The sequence below is a fragment of the Scyliorhinus canicula genome, chromosome 13 (genome assembly GCF_902713615.1).
Source record: "Scyliorhinus canicula chromosome 13, sScyCan1.1, whole genome shotgun sequence".
Classification (NCBI taxonomy): domain Eukaryota; kingdom Metazoa; phylum Chordata; class Chondrichthyes; order Carcharhiniformes; family Scyliorhinidae; genus Scyliorhinus; species Scyliorhinus canicula.
Window position 1 is genome coordinate 34,807,714 of NC_052158.1, and position 16,409 is coordinate 34,824,122.

The window sequence follows — 16,409 nt, forward strand, 5'->3', positions numbered from 1 at the left end:
TTTGCCCACTCACATAACCTGTCTATATCCCTCTGTGGACTCTTTGGTCATCCTCACCACTCGCCTTCCCAAATATATTTGCAAACTTGGCAATATAGCATTTTCTTCTTCCACGTCATTAATATATGTTGTGAATAATTGTGGTCCCAGTATGGATCCCTGTGGCACTCCACTAGTCACAGGTTGTCATCCTGAAAATGTCCCACATATTCATATCTTCTATCAGTCAGTCAATCCTCTATCCATGCTAATATACTGCCCCCAACACCGTGGGCAATCATCTTACGTAGCCTTTTGTGCAGTAACTTATCAAATGCTTTTGGGAACATTTTCCCAATGACAGCTGGAGTGGCAGGATGGGATGAGAGGGGAATGGGGGGGTATAAGAAGGTTGGGTGGGCAGGATGAGGGGTGGGGTGAGAGTTGGATAGGAGGGGTGGATTGGGGTAAGGAGGAAGGATGGGGAGGACATGGGGATGGGAAGATCGAGTCTGTCACTGCAGAGGGGGAGGGGGGACTCCACAGGCGGAGGAGAGAGAAAATTGAGGGAGGAGGACAAGGAGGGAAGGAAAGGCTAGTGTGCTGTGGAGCTGGGCTGCCCTGTTGTCGGGTAGGGGTCCTCGCAACTAGCAGCCGCCCATGCTGCCTGTGCAGAATCATTATAAACATGACTGGCCAGTTGAATAGACATTCCTACCTTGCATTGAAGATCCAACCAGCACATGCCCCACCCCAAACTTCCCCTCAGGTTTTCCAACAAAAACTAAAAGAAGCTATGAAAGAAAGGGAGTTACTTTTTTGGCTGTAATCACCCGGCGAATGACTGTTGCCTGGGGCTCGACATCAGCGAGTGCTTGAGAAATCGCATCCATCTGATGGCAGAGAGACGCAAATTAGGAGCAGAACGGTAATGGGGTTAAACACACGTTAACAGGCAGGCCAAGCGGGCACATCGCGAACGGACTCCCGAGGAGGCAGCTCTTCGAGGCGGGAACTGACAATGAGGGGTGGACATGTGTGTGTGTGTGTGTGTGCAGGGGAAGGAAGGGTAAGCTCCTGTTTAGAGTAGCAGGTCACGCCCCTTTGATGCGGTTGGACTATCAATGAGGGGGCAGCTGGTGAAATTTCAACTCAATGAATAACTCTGGAATTGTAAAGTTAGTCTGAATGACGGTGACCATGACAACTATCGTCTGTTGTTGTAAAATCCCATCTGGTTCATCTGGGGGGGGGAGGGGGGGTGGGGTCTAGCGAGACACTCAGTTGAAGGGTAATTAGGGATGGTCAGCCAGCGGCGGCGGGATGTAAGTGCCAGTGGGGTGAACAGAGAAACAGGGCACTGTCTTGTTGAGGTGGGCCCCAAGACACCTGGGGAGGACAAATGAGCCCGGCACTCTCCGTTCCTCAACCAATAGCACCGCCATTGTCCTCAAGTCATCTGTGTTATTTAAGATGCACCACAAGGTAGGGGTGGGGGTGTGACAGAGTGGTGTCGTCACTGGACTAGTAATCCAGAGATCCAGCGTAATGCTCTCTGGGGACCCAGATTCGCCATCAGGAACCCGGGTTCAATTCTAGATTTGGATGACTGTCTGTGTGGAGTTTGCACTTTCTCATAGTGTCTGCGTGAGTTTCCTCCTGCTGCTCCCACAGTCCTAAGATGTGTGGGTTAGGTGGATTGGCCATGCAAAAATTGTCCCTTGGTGTTCAAGGATATGCCGGTTAGGTGGGGTTTCAAGGATGGAGCAGGGGAGTGAGCCTTGGTAGGGTTCTCTTTCTTTCAGTAGGTCGGTGCAGACCCGATGGGCCAAATGTCCTCCTGCATTGCAGGGATTCTATGGTCAACTCCCAAACTGCCCTCTGAAATGTCACTTCGTTCGAAGTTAGATGCCCATATTGTAAGAGTCCTTCCTGTGCATTTCCTTTGTTTCCGTTTCATTTATTTTTATTATTTGGTTCCATGGACCCACAATCAGGACGTGCCTTTAAGCAGAAGAGTCAAGGTTGAAACAGCCTGCTTGCCAGGACACTGTGTTTCCAGGTTTTGTATTTTGTAGAGGAGAAACCAGGTTCTTCGGCACTGTGTGGATCTTAGGAACCAGCTTTGGAGGAAGTTGGTTCGATTGATTAACTGGCAACTGGTGGGTTGGCAAAGGACAGTGTTCTGCCTGACAACAGTCAGTGATTGGTTCCTGCGTGATGCTTTCTGAGAGAATTTAGCAGAAGCGTTTAGACCTTGGAAGTGAAAGGAAGAGTCTCTCTCTCTTTCCTACTGCTCTATTGTTCTGAAAGCAGAGCATGCCTGGCACAACCTTTGATGTGAACCTGAAACAATGCTGAGCCTGCCAGAGAAAACCATCTCACGTCTTGAAGGAAGAAGTACCAAAACGAAAGCCTGAACTTCAGAAAGACATTAATTGGAAGTCATCCCAATGCATCAGAGATCCTTATCTCAATGCAAGTTCCTCCATTTTTTTTACATAACTGGTTACCAAAAACATTGATGGCATACACCAAATCTGGCCCAATTAATGTCTTGCACAAATTCAACAACACTCCCTTGCTTTCACACAGCACTCAACATCTGTAAACATCTAGATTGTTAAAGTCACCTTTGAAGATTCTACACCCCTGCCTTTCTCATCCTCCAAATCTTTTTTTTTTTCCCCAGTCCCCGCGCAAAAAACATGCTAAACTGTATCTGCCCACTCCACTATCCTGTCCATGGGGGATTTACAATGCCTTGAGCTCATTTTCAAAGCCCTGCCTATTTCGGAGTAATTAGCATGATTGCAAAAGGACAAAGTGCCAATTCAGATCCCGGGGGAGCACCATCCACTACCTATATTCCAGCCAGCTCTACCTTCTGCTTTCTGACCCCTCTCTCTCAAACTCTGCAGCTCTTAGATATTACCCGCCTACATATCCATCAGTTTCTGAGGTGGCACTATGTCAAATGCCATCTGGAAACTGGAAACCCATTCGAAGAGCACACGACAAACCCCTTTGTATATGTTTGCAATCATTTCCTCAACAGCTTCAACTAAATTAGTCCAGTGGAGCGACAACTCGGCACCCAGCCGTAGCCCCCTCCTCCTCCCCCCCTCCCCCCCCCCCCCCCCGAGACTTTCACAGGTGAATCATGCTTTTCCGAGTGTAACCAACACTTTCCCGGTGGTCACCAAGTTCTATCCCAGGTTACAGATGCCAGGTTTGGCTTGTCAGAATTGGGTGCGATTTTTCCAATATCAGCATAAGCAATCGCAGCATTTGTAGTCCTACGCAGCTCCAGTTCCCTTTCGAAGAGAAAACAGGAGTAGGCCATTCAGCCCTTCAAGCCTGCTCTGCCATTTAACATGATCATGGCTGATTGTCTATTTCCATGCTACCGTTCAGTATCCTCCCCATACCCCTAGATGCCTCGAGTCTAGAAACCTATTTTCTTCTTAAATATATTCAATGACTTGGCCTCCACAGCCTTCTGTGGTAAACAGTTCCACAGGTCCACCACCCTCTGAACATAGAAAGATACAGCACAAAAAAGGCCCTTCGGCCCACGATGTTGTGCCAAACCTTTGTCCTAGATTAATCATAGATCATAGAATTTACAGTGCAGAAGGAGGCCATTCGACCCATCGAGTCTGCACCGGCTCTTGGAATGAGCACCCTACCCAAGGTCAACACCTCCACCCTATCCCCATAACTCAGTAACCCCACCCAACACTAAGGGCAATTTTAGACACTAAGGGCAATTTATCATGGCCAATCCACCTAACCTGCACATCTTTGGACTGTGGGAGGAAACCGGAGCACCCGGAGGAAACCCACGCACACACGGGGAGGATGTGCAGACTCCGCACAGACAGTGACCCAAGCCGGAATCGAACCTGGGACATGGAGCTGTGAAGCAATTGTGCTATCCACAATGCTACCATGCTGCCCTTAAGAACAAATTAACCTACACTCCATTATTCTACCATGTACCCATCCAATAGCCGCTTGAAGGTCTCTAATGTTTCCAACTCAACTAGTTCCACAGGCAGTGCATTCCATGCCCCCACTACTCTCTGGATAAAGAACCTACCTCTGACATCCCCCCTATATCTTCCACCATTTACCTTAAATTTATGTCCCCTTATAATGGTTTGTTCCACCCGGGGAAAAAGTCTCTGACTGTCTACTCTATCTATTCCACTGATCATCTTATAAACCTCTATCAAGTCGCCCCTCATCCTTCTCCGTTCTAATGAGAAAAGGCCGAGCACCCTCAACCTTTCCTCTTAAGACCTACTCTCCATTCCAGGCACCATCCTGGTAAATCTCCTTTGCACCTTTTCCAAAGATTCCACATCCTTCCTAAAATGAGGCGACCAGAACTGCACACAGTACTCCAAATGTGGCCTTACCAAGGTTTTGTACAGCTGCATCATCACCTCACGGCTCTTAAATTCAATCCCTCTGTTAATGAACGCTAGCACACCATAGGCCTTCTTCACAGCTCTATCCACTTGATGGCAACTTTCAAAGATCTATGAACATAGACCCCCCCCAAGATCTCTCTGCTCCTCCACATTGCCAAGAACACTACCGTTAGCCCTGTATTCCGCATTTATATTTGTCCTTCCAAACTAGACAACCTCACACTTTTCAGGGTTAAACTCCACCTGCCACTTCTCAGCCCAGCTCTGCATCCTATCTATGTCTCTTTGCAGCCGCCAACAGCCCTCCTCACTATCCACAACTCAACCAATATTCATATCGTCTTCAGATTTACTGACCCACCCTTCAACTCCCTCATCCAAGTCATTAATGAAAATCACAAACAGCAGAGGACCCAGAACTGATCCCTGCGGTACGCCACTGGTAACTGGGCTCCAGGCTGAATATTTGCCATGCACCACCACTCTGACTTCTATCGGTTAGCCAGTTCATTATCCAACTGGCCAAATTTCCCACTATCCCATGCCTCCTTACTTTCTGCACAAGCCTACAATGGGGAACCTTATCAAATGCCTTACTAATATCTATGGACACTATATCCACTGTTTTACCTTCATCCACATGCTTGGTCACCTCCTCAAAGAATTCAATAAGACTTGTAAGGCAAGACCTGCCCCTCACAAATCCGTACTGACTATCCCTAATCAAGCAGTGTCTTTCCAGATGCTCAGAAATCCTATCGCTCAGTACCCTTTCCATTACTTTGTCTACCACCGAAGTAAGACTAACTGGCCTGTAATTCCCAGGGTTATCCCTATTCCCTTTTTTGAACAAGGGCACAACATTCGTCACTCTCCAATCCTCTGGTACCACCCCTGTTGACGAAAAGATCATTGCCAATGGCTCTGCAATTTCATCTCTTGCTTCCCATAGAATCCATGGCTATATCCCATCAGGACCGGGGGACTTGTCTATCCTCAAGTTTTTCAAAATGCCCAACACATCTTCCTTCCTAACAAGTATCTCCTCGAGCTTACCAGTCTGTTTCACACTGTCCTCTCCAACAATATGGCCCCTCTCATTTGTAAATACTGAAGAAAAGTACTCGTTCAAGACCTCTCCTATCTCTTCAGACTCAATACACAATCTCCCACTACTGTCCTTGATCGGACCTACCCTCTCTCTAGTCATTCTCATATTTCTCACATGTGTAAAAGGCCTTGGGGGTTCCCTTGATCCTACCCGCCAAAGATTTTTCAAGCCCTCTCTTAGCTCTCCTAATCCCTTTCTTCAGTTCCCTCCTGGCTATCTTGTATCCCGCCAGCGCCCTGCCTGAACCTTGTTTCCTCAGCCTTACATAAGTCTCCTTCTTCCTCTTAACAAGACATTCAACCTCTCTTGTCAACCATGGTTCCCTCACTCAACCATCTGTCCCCTGCCTGACAGGGACATACATATCAAGGACACGCAGTATCTTTTCCTTGAACAAGTTCCACATTTCAATTGTTTCCTTCCCTGACAGCCTATGTTCCCAACTTATGCACTTCAATTCTTGTCTGACAGCATCGTATTTACCCTTCCCCCAATTGTAAACCTTGCCCTGTTGCACGCACCTCTCCCTCTCCATTACTAAAATGGAAGTCACAGAATTGTGGTCACTATCTCCAAAATGCTCCCCCACTAACAAATCTATCACTTGCCCTGGTTCATTACCAAGTACCAAATCCAATATGGCCTCCCCTCTGGTCGGACAATCTACATACTGTGTTAGAAAAGCTTCCTGGGCACACTGCACAAACACCACCCCATCCAAACTATTTGATCTAAAGAGTTTCCACTCAATGTTTGGGAAGTTGAACTCACCAATGCCTACTACCCTGTGACTTCTGCACCTTTCCAAAATCTGTTTCCCAATCTGTTCCTCCACATCTCTGCTGCTATTGGGGGGCCTATAGAAAACTCCCAACAAGGTGACTGCTCCTTTCCTATTTCTAACTTCAACCCATACTACCTCAGTCGGCAGATCCTCCTCGAACTGCCTCTGTGAAGAGGCTTCTCCTCATCTCAGTCCTAAATGGCCTATCCGTATCCTGAGACTGTGGCCTCTTGGACGAGCGCCTCCCACTCCCATCCCCCAGCCAGATGAAACAACATCTCTACATCCAGTCCATCCAGCCCCATCAGCATTTTAGATGTTTCAATTAGATCCCCTCCCATTCTTCTAAGTATCAGTGAATACTGGTCCAGCCAACTCGGTCTCTCCTTGGACAACAATCCTGCCATTCCAGGAATCACTCTGGTGAACCTTCACTGCACCCTCCCCTTTCTTAGGTAAGGAGATCAAAACCGCACCTTACTCAAGGTGTGGTCACACCAAGGCCCTGTACAGCTACAGATAAGCCATCCTTGCTCCTGTACTCTCGTCTTCTTGCAATGAAGCCAACATATCATTTGCCTTTCTAACGGCTCACTATACCTGCATGCTTGCCTTCAGTGGCTGGTGAACAAGGACAGCCAGGTCCCTTTGTACATCAACATTTCCCAATCTATCACCATTTATGCTCGCCGTTCTGTTTCTCCATCCAAAGTGGATAACTTCACACTTATGCACATTATATTATATCCGCCATATCGTTTCTCGGCCTGTTGGCTAAGATCAAGCATCAGATCAAGCCCATGATGAGATGCAATGCTTTTTCTTGTCAGCTTGATGGTGTATGTCTTTCTTATGGGGACCATGAATTGGCTTCAGTTTTGAATTTGAAATGGTTTTTGGAGCAAGCAATGAGATGGATTGAGGGTTTGCCCTGTCCACACTGCACATTGGCTTTGTAACTTTAAGGATGGGATTTAAAAAATAATTAAATATTACATCTGCCACATATTTGGCCACTCATCCAACTTGCCTAAATCGTTTTGAACCTCTTTACATCCCCCTCACCGCTCACAACTCCACCTGGTTTTGATCATCAGCAAATCTGAAATACTATATTTGATTCCCTCATCCATATCATTGATGTGTATTGTGAATAGTTGGGGCCCAAGCACAGATTCCTGCAGGACCTCACTAGTCACCACATTCCACTCTGAAAAAGACCCATTTATTCCTCGTCTCTGGTTCCTGTCTGCTACTCAATTCTCAGTACGTGCCAATATATTACCTGCAATCAATCCCATGTGTTTAACTGTGGCACTTTATCAAAAGCTTTCTGGAAAACCAAATACACCACATTCACTGACTCTCCGTTATCTATTCCACTTGTCATGTCCTCAGAAATCACCAGATTTTTCAAATATCATTTCTTTTCAGAAATCCACGTTGACGTTGTCTAATCCCGTTGATACTTTCTACATATCCTGTTATCACATCCTTTAATAGATTCCAGCATTTTCCCTACTACTGATGTTGGGCTGACTGGTCAATAATTTCCTGTTTCTTCCTCCCCGCTCTTTTAATCAGCAGGGTTACATTTTCCACCTTCCAATCTGCCGGGACTGTTCCAGAATCCACAGGTTCATTATTTCCATGACCACTTCCTTTGCCACCCTGGGATGTCGTTTATCAGGCCATGGGGGATTTATCGGCTTTTATTAATTTCTCCAGCATTATTTTTTATGAAAACTGCTTTCCTTCCTTCTCACCAGACCCTTGGTCCATGATAGCACAGTGGTTAGCACTGTTGCTTCACAGCACCAGGGTCCCAGGTTCAATTCCCAGCTTGGGTCACTGCCTGTGCGGAGTCCGCACATTCTCCCCGTGACTGCATGGGTTTCCTCCCACAAGTCCTAAAAGACGTGCTGTTAGGTGAATTGGAGATTCTGAATTCTCCCTCTGTGTACTCGAACAGGCGCCGGAATGTGGCGACTAGGGGTTTTTCACAGTAACCATTGATCAGCTATGATCTCATTGAATGGTGGAGCAGGCTCGAAGGGCCACTCTTGCTCCTAGTTCTTGTGTTCTCATTGCAGTGTTAATGTAGGCCTACTTGTGACAATAAAGATTATTATAAGGTTATTATTTCTTTTAATAAATTTAGAGTACCCAATTAATTTTTTCCAATTAAGGGGCAATTTAGCGTGGCCAATCCACCTACACATATTTTGGGTTGTGGGGGCGAAACCCACGCAAACACGGGGAGAATGTGCAAACTCCACACGGACAGTGACCCAGAGCCGGGATCGAATCAGCGCCGTGATGCAGCAATGCTAACCACTGCGTCACCGTATAAGATTATTATAAAGTTATTTGTGCCTTTTTCTGTGAAGAAAGAAGTAAAGTATTTGTTAATTGCATTACCATTTCCTTGTTCTTCATTATACATTTATATTATAAATGAAGGGACCTACATTTGTCTTCGCTAATCTTTTTTGTTTTACAAACTTACAGCTTTTACAGTCCACTTTCTATGTTCCTTGCACGTTTACTCTTGTACTCTAGTTTTCTCCTCTGAAACAACCACTTAGTCCCGCTGTGCTGAATTCTGAACTGCTCACAATCCTCACATTCACTTCTTTTTCTAACACCTTTATGACTCCTCAATGTACCATGTACAAGACTGGGCAACACCATCACCCCTTGCCCCCCCTGACTCCAGGATGCTCCAAGAATCAATCTGAACCTTTTGGGGTCAAGGCCACTGGTATGATTTGAACGTCTTTTAAATTTACCAAGGACAGGGGCAGCACGGTGGCACAGTGGTTAGCATTGCTGCCTACGGCGCTGAGGACCCGGGTTCGAATCCTGGCCCTGGGTCACTGTCTGTGTGGAGTTTGCACGTTCTCCCGGTGTCTGCGTGGGTTTCACCCCCACAACCCAAAGATCAGCAACTTAGGTGGATTGGCCACGCTAAATTGCCCCTTAATTGGAAAAAGTAATTGGGTACTCTAACTTTTTTGTTTTTTTTAATTTACCAAGGGCAATTTAGCATGACCAATCCACCTAACCTGCACATCTTTGGGCTGTGGGAGGAAACCGGAGCACCCGGAGGAAACCCACGCAGACATGGGGAGAACGTGTAGACTTCCGCACAGACAGTGACCCAAGCCGGGGTTCGAACCTGGGACCCTGGGGCTGGGACCACATCTGGAGTATTGCATGCATTTTGAGTCTCCTTATTAGAGGAAGGTGTGGTGGCATTGGAAACAGTTCAGAGGAGGTTCATCAGATTGATTGTCTCATCAGTATGATGAGACAGTAAACAGTTTGGGCTTATGCTCACTGGAGTTTAGAAGGATGAGAGGGGATCTGATCGAGATATACAAAATACTAAACGGGATTGATAAAGTGACCTTAGACCAAATACTCTCCCTTGTAGGGCAATCTAGAACCAGAGGTAGCAGATATAGGTTGAGAGGTAGATTTAGAACTTGCTGCCCCATAGTGCGGTGGAATCAGAGTCATTAAATGGTTTCAAGGAAGAGATATATTTCTGATTTTAAAAAAGGGGTTAATGGGATATGGGGAATAGGTAGGGAGGTGGATTTGAGACGAGGAAGAGATCAGCCATGATCTGATTGGATGGCGGAGCAGGGTCGTAGGGCTGAATTGCCTACTTCTGCTCCTAATTCCTATGTTCAAGAGGCAATTAGGGATGGTCAACAAATGCTGGTCCAGCCAACGAAGTCCATAGAGTTAAAGAATAAAAAGAATTTTTAAAACTACAGTGATTACTCGGGTGGTGCCCACAATCAAATATTACTCTCCGGCTTTGCGGATCTCGTGTCTTGTCTGCTTTTGGGATTTCACTGCATTTGTCAGTTTCAACCTAGCTCCTGTGGGCAATCTAATTGTGCAAAAGCTACAGGGTGAAGTCTAGACAAATGGGTCCCGCAAAGGGGGCGGCCCATTCCAACTTGGGACACATATCTGCTGCTCCGGCAAAATATCATGGAATAGTCTAGTCAATGGCACAGTGGCACCAGATGGATTGCGGCGGTTCAGGAGAGTGGCTCCCCAACACCGTGCGAGGAGCAGTTAAGAGAGAGACTGTGGAAATGCTGGCCTTTCCACACGCTGAGAACCATTGGTTAAAAGGAGCTTGGACCCAAGGGTCTTTTTTATGGGACTGGGTCCAGTGCCCAGGAACTTTGCCTTGTCTGGGTGATCCACGGCGTCAGTTGTCAAATGAGCTGTCGGGCAGCAGCGCCTGATACACCACTCCAACAGAGCAGCTAGCATGAAGGGCAGATATCTGAGGGTCAGAGAAGGCTTTTACGGTGCGGCTTATCGTAGCTGCTAACAGTCCCGGGAACATGGGGGAAGAACATAGGGGAACATTTACAGAGCAAGAGTTGCACAAATCTGCTTGGCTTGTAAATACATGGTAAATACATAACAGCGTGCAAATTAGGACGAGGCTATTCGGCCCATTGGGCCTGCTCCACCATTTGATAAGATCACGGCTGATCTTATTGCGATCTCAGTTCTACCTTCCTGTCTAACTCCCTTATTACTCTTTGCCTCCCTGGGTCGTGGCAAATCTATTCGCCTCAGCTTTGAACATTACCAATGACCCAGCCTCCACTGCTCTCTGGGAAAGAGCGGTTCCACAAACCAACGTCCTCAGGGAAAATCTCTCTGCTCACCTGTGTCCCCCTGGCTCTTGGCTCTCCCACAGGGGACGGGAATCAGATCTAAAGTTCCACATGGGCACGGGTAATTAGTTGTTCAGTATTAACTTCACTGAGGGACAAGACACATTGAACTTGTGGATCCCCAATGCTCCCCATTACTTGTTGTTTCCTGCTCCACATTCTGGAGCAATGAAACATGTGGGAGGGGTGGTGGCATTGTGGTCTCGTTGCTGGACTAGTAATCCAGAGAGTCAGGGCAATTCTAGGGGACCCAAGTTCGAATCCCACCACGGCAGATGGTGGAATTTGAATTCAAAGAAGATCTGGAATTAAAAAGAGTCTAATGATGACCATGAAACCATTGTCGACTGTTGTTAAAAACCCATCTCATTCACTAACTTCCTTTAGGAAACGAAAGCAACTGTCATTCCGTCTGGCCTACATGCGAGTCCAGAACCACAGGAATGTGCTTGACTCTTAAAATGGCACTCAGTTCAAGGGCAATTAGGAATGGGCAATTAATGCTAGCCCAACCAGCGACACCCACATCCCCTGAATGAATTAGAATTAAATTAACATCGGATTAGGTCATTAAGCCCCTCGAGTCTGTTCTGCATTCATGGTTGATATTTGTCCTACCTCCAGTCTTGGGTCTCCCATGACCCGTCATACGAACCATCCAGGAGAAACCTGTCATCTGCAAAACTGATTGACTACTCCGTATTGTTGCAGAGAGGCCCTCAATGTGCACTCCCCTCACCCGCGAACGGCATGGTTCAGATATTAAGGTCACGTTAAAGGTCAGCCGTGGCTCGGTGGGTAGCACTCTCGCCTCAGAGTTGGGTTCAGGTCCCAGTCCAGATCTTCAAGCACGAGAAAAAATATCAAGGCTGGCTTCCCAGCACCGCACTGAGGGGTGCTGCGCTGTTGGAAGTGATGGCTTTCGCATAGGACTTGAAACCCGAGGCCCTATCTGCTGCTCCAGAATCTCCAGAACGGTTATATCAGGAGAAGGCTGTTCGGTCTCCATGCTGCCCTCTAAAGGAGCAAAGTACCTCGTCCTTGCCTTTCCCCCTGTAGCTCTGCACATTCACCCTTTACAGATAATGATCCAATTCCCTCAAGAAAGTCTCGATTGAATCCCGCGTCAGCCACACACTCAGGCAGCACACCACATAACCACTCGCTGCGTGAGGAAGGTTTTCACTCACATTGCCATTGTTTCTCGTGCCGATCACCACCCTCTGGTTCTCGATTTTCCCACCAACGGGAACTGCTCCTCCCCAATTCACTCCGTCCAGGCCCATCATGACTTTGAATAGTTCAATCAAACCTCCTCTCAGCCTTCTCTTCACCCGGGAGCACCGTCCCAAACTCTCCAATCTATACACCTAACTGAAGATCCTCATCTGCAGAATAGGGAATCTTCTCCACTCTCTCTCCAATGCCTTCCCATACTTCCCAAAAGTGTGATGCGCAGAACTGGACACGAGTCTCCAGTTGAGGTTAAACCAGTATTTCTTTTTTACAAGTTAACCTCCTTGATTTTGGACTCTATACCCCAATTGATATAGTCCAGGGTTTAACTACACTCTCAACATATTCTGCCACCTTCAATGGCTTACGCACATACCCCCAGATCCCTCAGCTCCTGCTTTCTTTCGAATCGTTCCGCACCCGAACAGGCGCTGAAATGTGGCGACTAGGGGCTTTTCACAGTAACTTCATTTGAAGCCTACTTGTGACAATAAGCGATTTTCATTTCATTTATTTTGTACTGTCTCTCCACGCTCCACCTATCAAAATGAATCGCTTCACAGCTCTCTGCAGTGAACTTCATTTCACTTGTCAAACTTTCCATGTGAAGTTCCACACTACCCTCCTCACAGTTCAAAGCGCTTCCCTGCTTTGTATCACCCCCAAATTTTGAAAGTTTTCCTTGCACACCGGGGTTGAGGGTCATTAATGTGCCAGGAAGAGCACGGTTCCTGACACCGGTTCCTGGGGAACTCCACCATAAACCTCCCCCCAGTCAGGAAAAAACAACAGTTCGCCGCCACTCTCCGTTTCCTGCCACTCAATCAATCTTGTATCCCCATTGCTACTGCCCCATTCGTTCCACAAGCTCTAACTTTGTTCACAAGTCTGTTGTTTGGCACTTTACCAAATGGCTTTTAGAAGTCCAGGTACACCGCATCAACGGCTAACTTTTGTTAATTAACCCACACTTGCAGAGGTGCCAATTAATCTTGTCCCGAATTATCATTTCTAGAAGCTTCCCCACCAGCCAGGTTGAACTGACCAGCCGGCTGTCTCTGGGCTCATCTTTACGTTCCGCTTTTGAGCAACAGTGTGGCATTTGCGATTTTTGGTTCTCCGGCACTGGCCTGAGTGGATGGAAACGATCCCACCGCCCTATTATGTAGATCAGCAAGGGAATTCCGCCCGGGTCCCTGGCCGATGATTCACGAATAAGCTCCAATTAGCATCACAAAAACAGATCACCTCAAACTGGGCAGCACAAGTGGATAGCACTGTGGCTTCACAGCGCCAGGGTGCCAGGTTCGATTCCCGGCTTGGAGTCTGTGCGGAGTCTGCATCTTCTTCCCGTGTCTGCGTGGGTTTCCTCCGGGTGCTCCGGTTTCCTCCCACAGTCTAAAGACGTGCAGGTTAGGTGGATTGGCCATGATAAATTGCCCTTAGTGCCCAAAAAGGTTAGGAGGGGTTATTGGGTTATGGGGACAGGGAGGAAGCGAGGGCTTAAGTGGGTCGGTGCAGACTCGATGGGCCGAATGGCCTCCTTCTGCACTGTATGATCTATGTTCTGAATCTTTGTGTGCAACTTGCCTGCCGCACTTCAAAAAGCACTTAATTGGCTGTGAAGTGACAGTCGAAAAAGGTACAATGGAAAGGCAAGTTCTTCTTTCATTCTTTTATAAACTCGCGCTCAAGGAGGTTCGTGCCGCCTGAGAGTAACAATTCCCCAAAAACAGGGCCTGCACATAAATCAACAGCTCAACCCTGCTTAGATTATGCAGGGTGGCAGGAGGCTAACTGGGTGGGGAGGGGGCTGAGAGATAGTGGCGTTCCGGCAAAGTCACCATTAATCCAGGCTAATGGTCTTGGAGAGGTGGGAGCGGTAACACAGGATCAAATCCCGGTGGAGTTTAAATTCAATTGATAAGAAGCCTGGAGTTGAAAGTGAATCTCGGGAACGGTGACCACGATGACGATCGATGATTTGATGACCACCGACGTTTGTCGGGGAAGGAAATGTGCCAGCCCGACCTGAAACAAAACAGGAAATGCAGGAAAAGCCCTGCGGGTCCGGAAGCATGTTCTTCTAGCGGACTCGAAACCTTAAAGCTGCTTTCTCTCTCTCTCTCCACAGATACTGGCAGGCGCGGCACATTTTCCAGCGTCCGCATGATTTTGCTGTTATTTTTATGCCGTCCTCACCTGGTTTGGCCCACTCCAGATCCACTGCCGGGTGGCCGACTCTCAATGGCCAACCCCATCCATACAGTCCAAACCAACCACTCAGATCAAGGGCAATTAGGGATGGCCAACAAATGCTGGCCCAGACCACGTCGCAGAAAAAAAAACTGAGCAGTTGCTGAAGGGCAGGTCATCATTCTCAGCATCTCGGGTGGAAACGGAGGTGTTCGATGTTTTAATCCACCCGAGACAGAGCAGGGATAAGATCCCAGATGGACGTTCTGCACCCCATTACCACAAGGTCAGAGGACAGACCTGTGAAAGAGTCATTGTCCCTCCTGGGGCCACCGGACGAGGCACACGGCACCAAGCGATTGCACCCTCACTGCCGGAAAACCAAATGGTTTGAAGAACCGAGACAGCATTGCATGCCAAGTAAACTGTATGCCGTAGGTGAGTGAGTGCACGGGACTGGGGCGGGGGAGGGAACCAAACGCACTCTGGCCGTCACACTCATCGACACGTGTGCACAGGTTGTGCCCTCGCCTTTACGACCCCACCCCTTAGCACCGTCCAGTACAAAAGAAAAAGCTACCTCAAATGTACTGCCACATGATTCTCGCAATGCCCCAGTGAACCAAGCAGTTTTATGTCAATCACGTAAGAGACTGAGTAACTCAGGGCAGAAGAGAGTGGAACCACAGACCAGGGAAAGGGACACTGTGGGTATAGTTAACACTAGCCCAGGGAGACACTGTGGGTATAGTTAGCACCAACCCAGGGAGACACTGGGTATAGTTAGCACCAGCCCAGGGAGACACTGTGGGTATAGTTAGCACCAACCCAGGGAGGCACTGCGGGTATAGTTAGCACCAACCCAGGGAGACACTGTGGGTATAGTTAACACCAGCCCAGGGAGACACTGTGGGTATAGTTAACACCAGCCCAGGGAGGCACTGCAGGTATAGTTAGCACCAGTCCAGGGAGTGGGACACTGTGGGTATAGTTAGCACCAGCCCAGGGAGACACTGTGGGTATAGTTAGCACCAGCCCGGGGAGACACTGTGGGTATAGTTAGCACTATCCCAGGGAGGCACTGCGGGTATAGTTAGCACCAGTCCAGGGAGACACTGTGGGTATAGTTAACACCAGCCCAGGGAGACACTGTGGGTATAGTTAGCACCAACCCAGGGAGACACTGTGGGTATAGTTAACACCAGCCCAGGGAGACACTGTGGGTATAGTCATCACCAGCCCAGGGAGACACTGTGGGTATAGTTAGCACCAGCCCGGGGAGACACTGTGGGTATAGTTAGCACCAGCCCAGGGAGTGGGACACTGTGGGTATAGTTAGCACCAGCCCAGGGAGTGGGACACTGTGGGTATAGTTAGCACCAGCCCAGGGAGTGGGACACTGTGGGTATAGTTAGCACCAGCCCAGGGAGTGGGACACTGTGGGTATAGTTAGCACCAGCCCAGGGAGTGGGACACTGTGGGTATAGTTAGCACCAGCCCAGGGAGTGGGACACTGTGGGTATAGTTAGCACCAGCCCAGGGAGTGGGACACTGTGGGTATAGTTAGCACCAGCCCAGGGAGTGGGACACTGTGGGTATAGTTAGCACCAGCCCAGGGAGTGGGACACTGAGGGTATAGTTAGCACCAGCCCAGGGAGACACAGTGGGTATAGTTAGCACCAGCCCAGGGAGACACTGTGGGTATAGTTAGCACCAGCCCAGGGAGACACTGTGGGTATAGTTAGCACCAGCCCAGGGAGGCACTGTGGGTATAGCACCAGCCCAGGGAGACACTATGGGTATAGTTAGCACCAGCCCAGGGAGAGGGACACTGTGGGTATAGTTAGCACCAGCCCATGGAGTGGCACACTGTGGGTATAGTTAGCACCAGCCCAGGGAGACACTGTGGGTATAGTTAGCACCAACCCAGGGAGACACTGTGG

At 48.3% G+C, this 16,409-nt stretch overlaps 1 protein-coding gene across 7 annotated transcripts in view; it reads right to left on the minus strand.

Moving 5' to 3' along the window:
• Positions 1–16,409, minus strand: part of LOC119975865 (retinoic acid receptor RXR-alpha-B-like) — a 97,695-nt gene that overhangs the window by 31,666 nt on the left and 49,620 nt on the right. For 5 of the 7 annotated variants that reach the window (XM_038815752.1, XM_038815751.1, XM_038815747.1 and 2 more), the window contains exon 6: positions 795–872. The exons of the other annotated variants lie outside the window; for them this stretch is intronic. In XM_038815752.1, the coding sequence (XP_038671680.1) occupies positions 795–872 (78 nt within the window). The remainder of the gene's footprint in view (positions 1–794; positions 873–16,409) is intronic. 7 annotated transcript variants of the gene reach the window in all.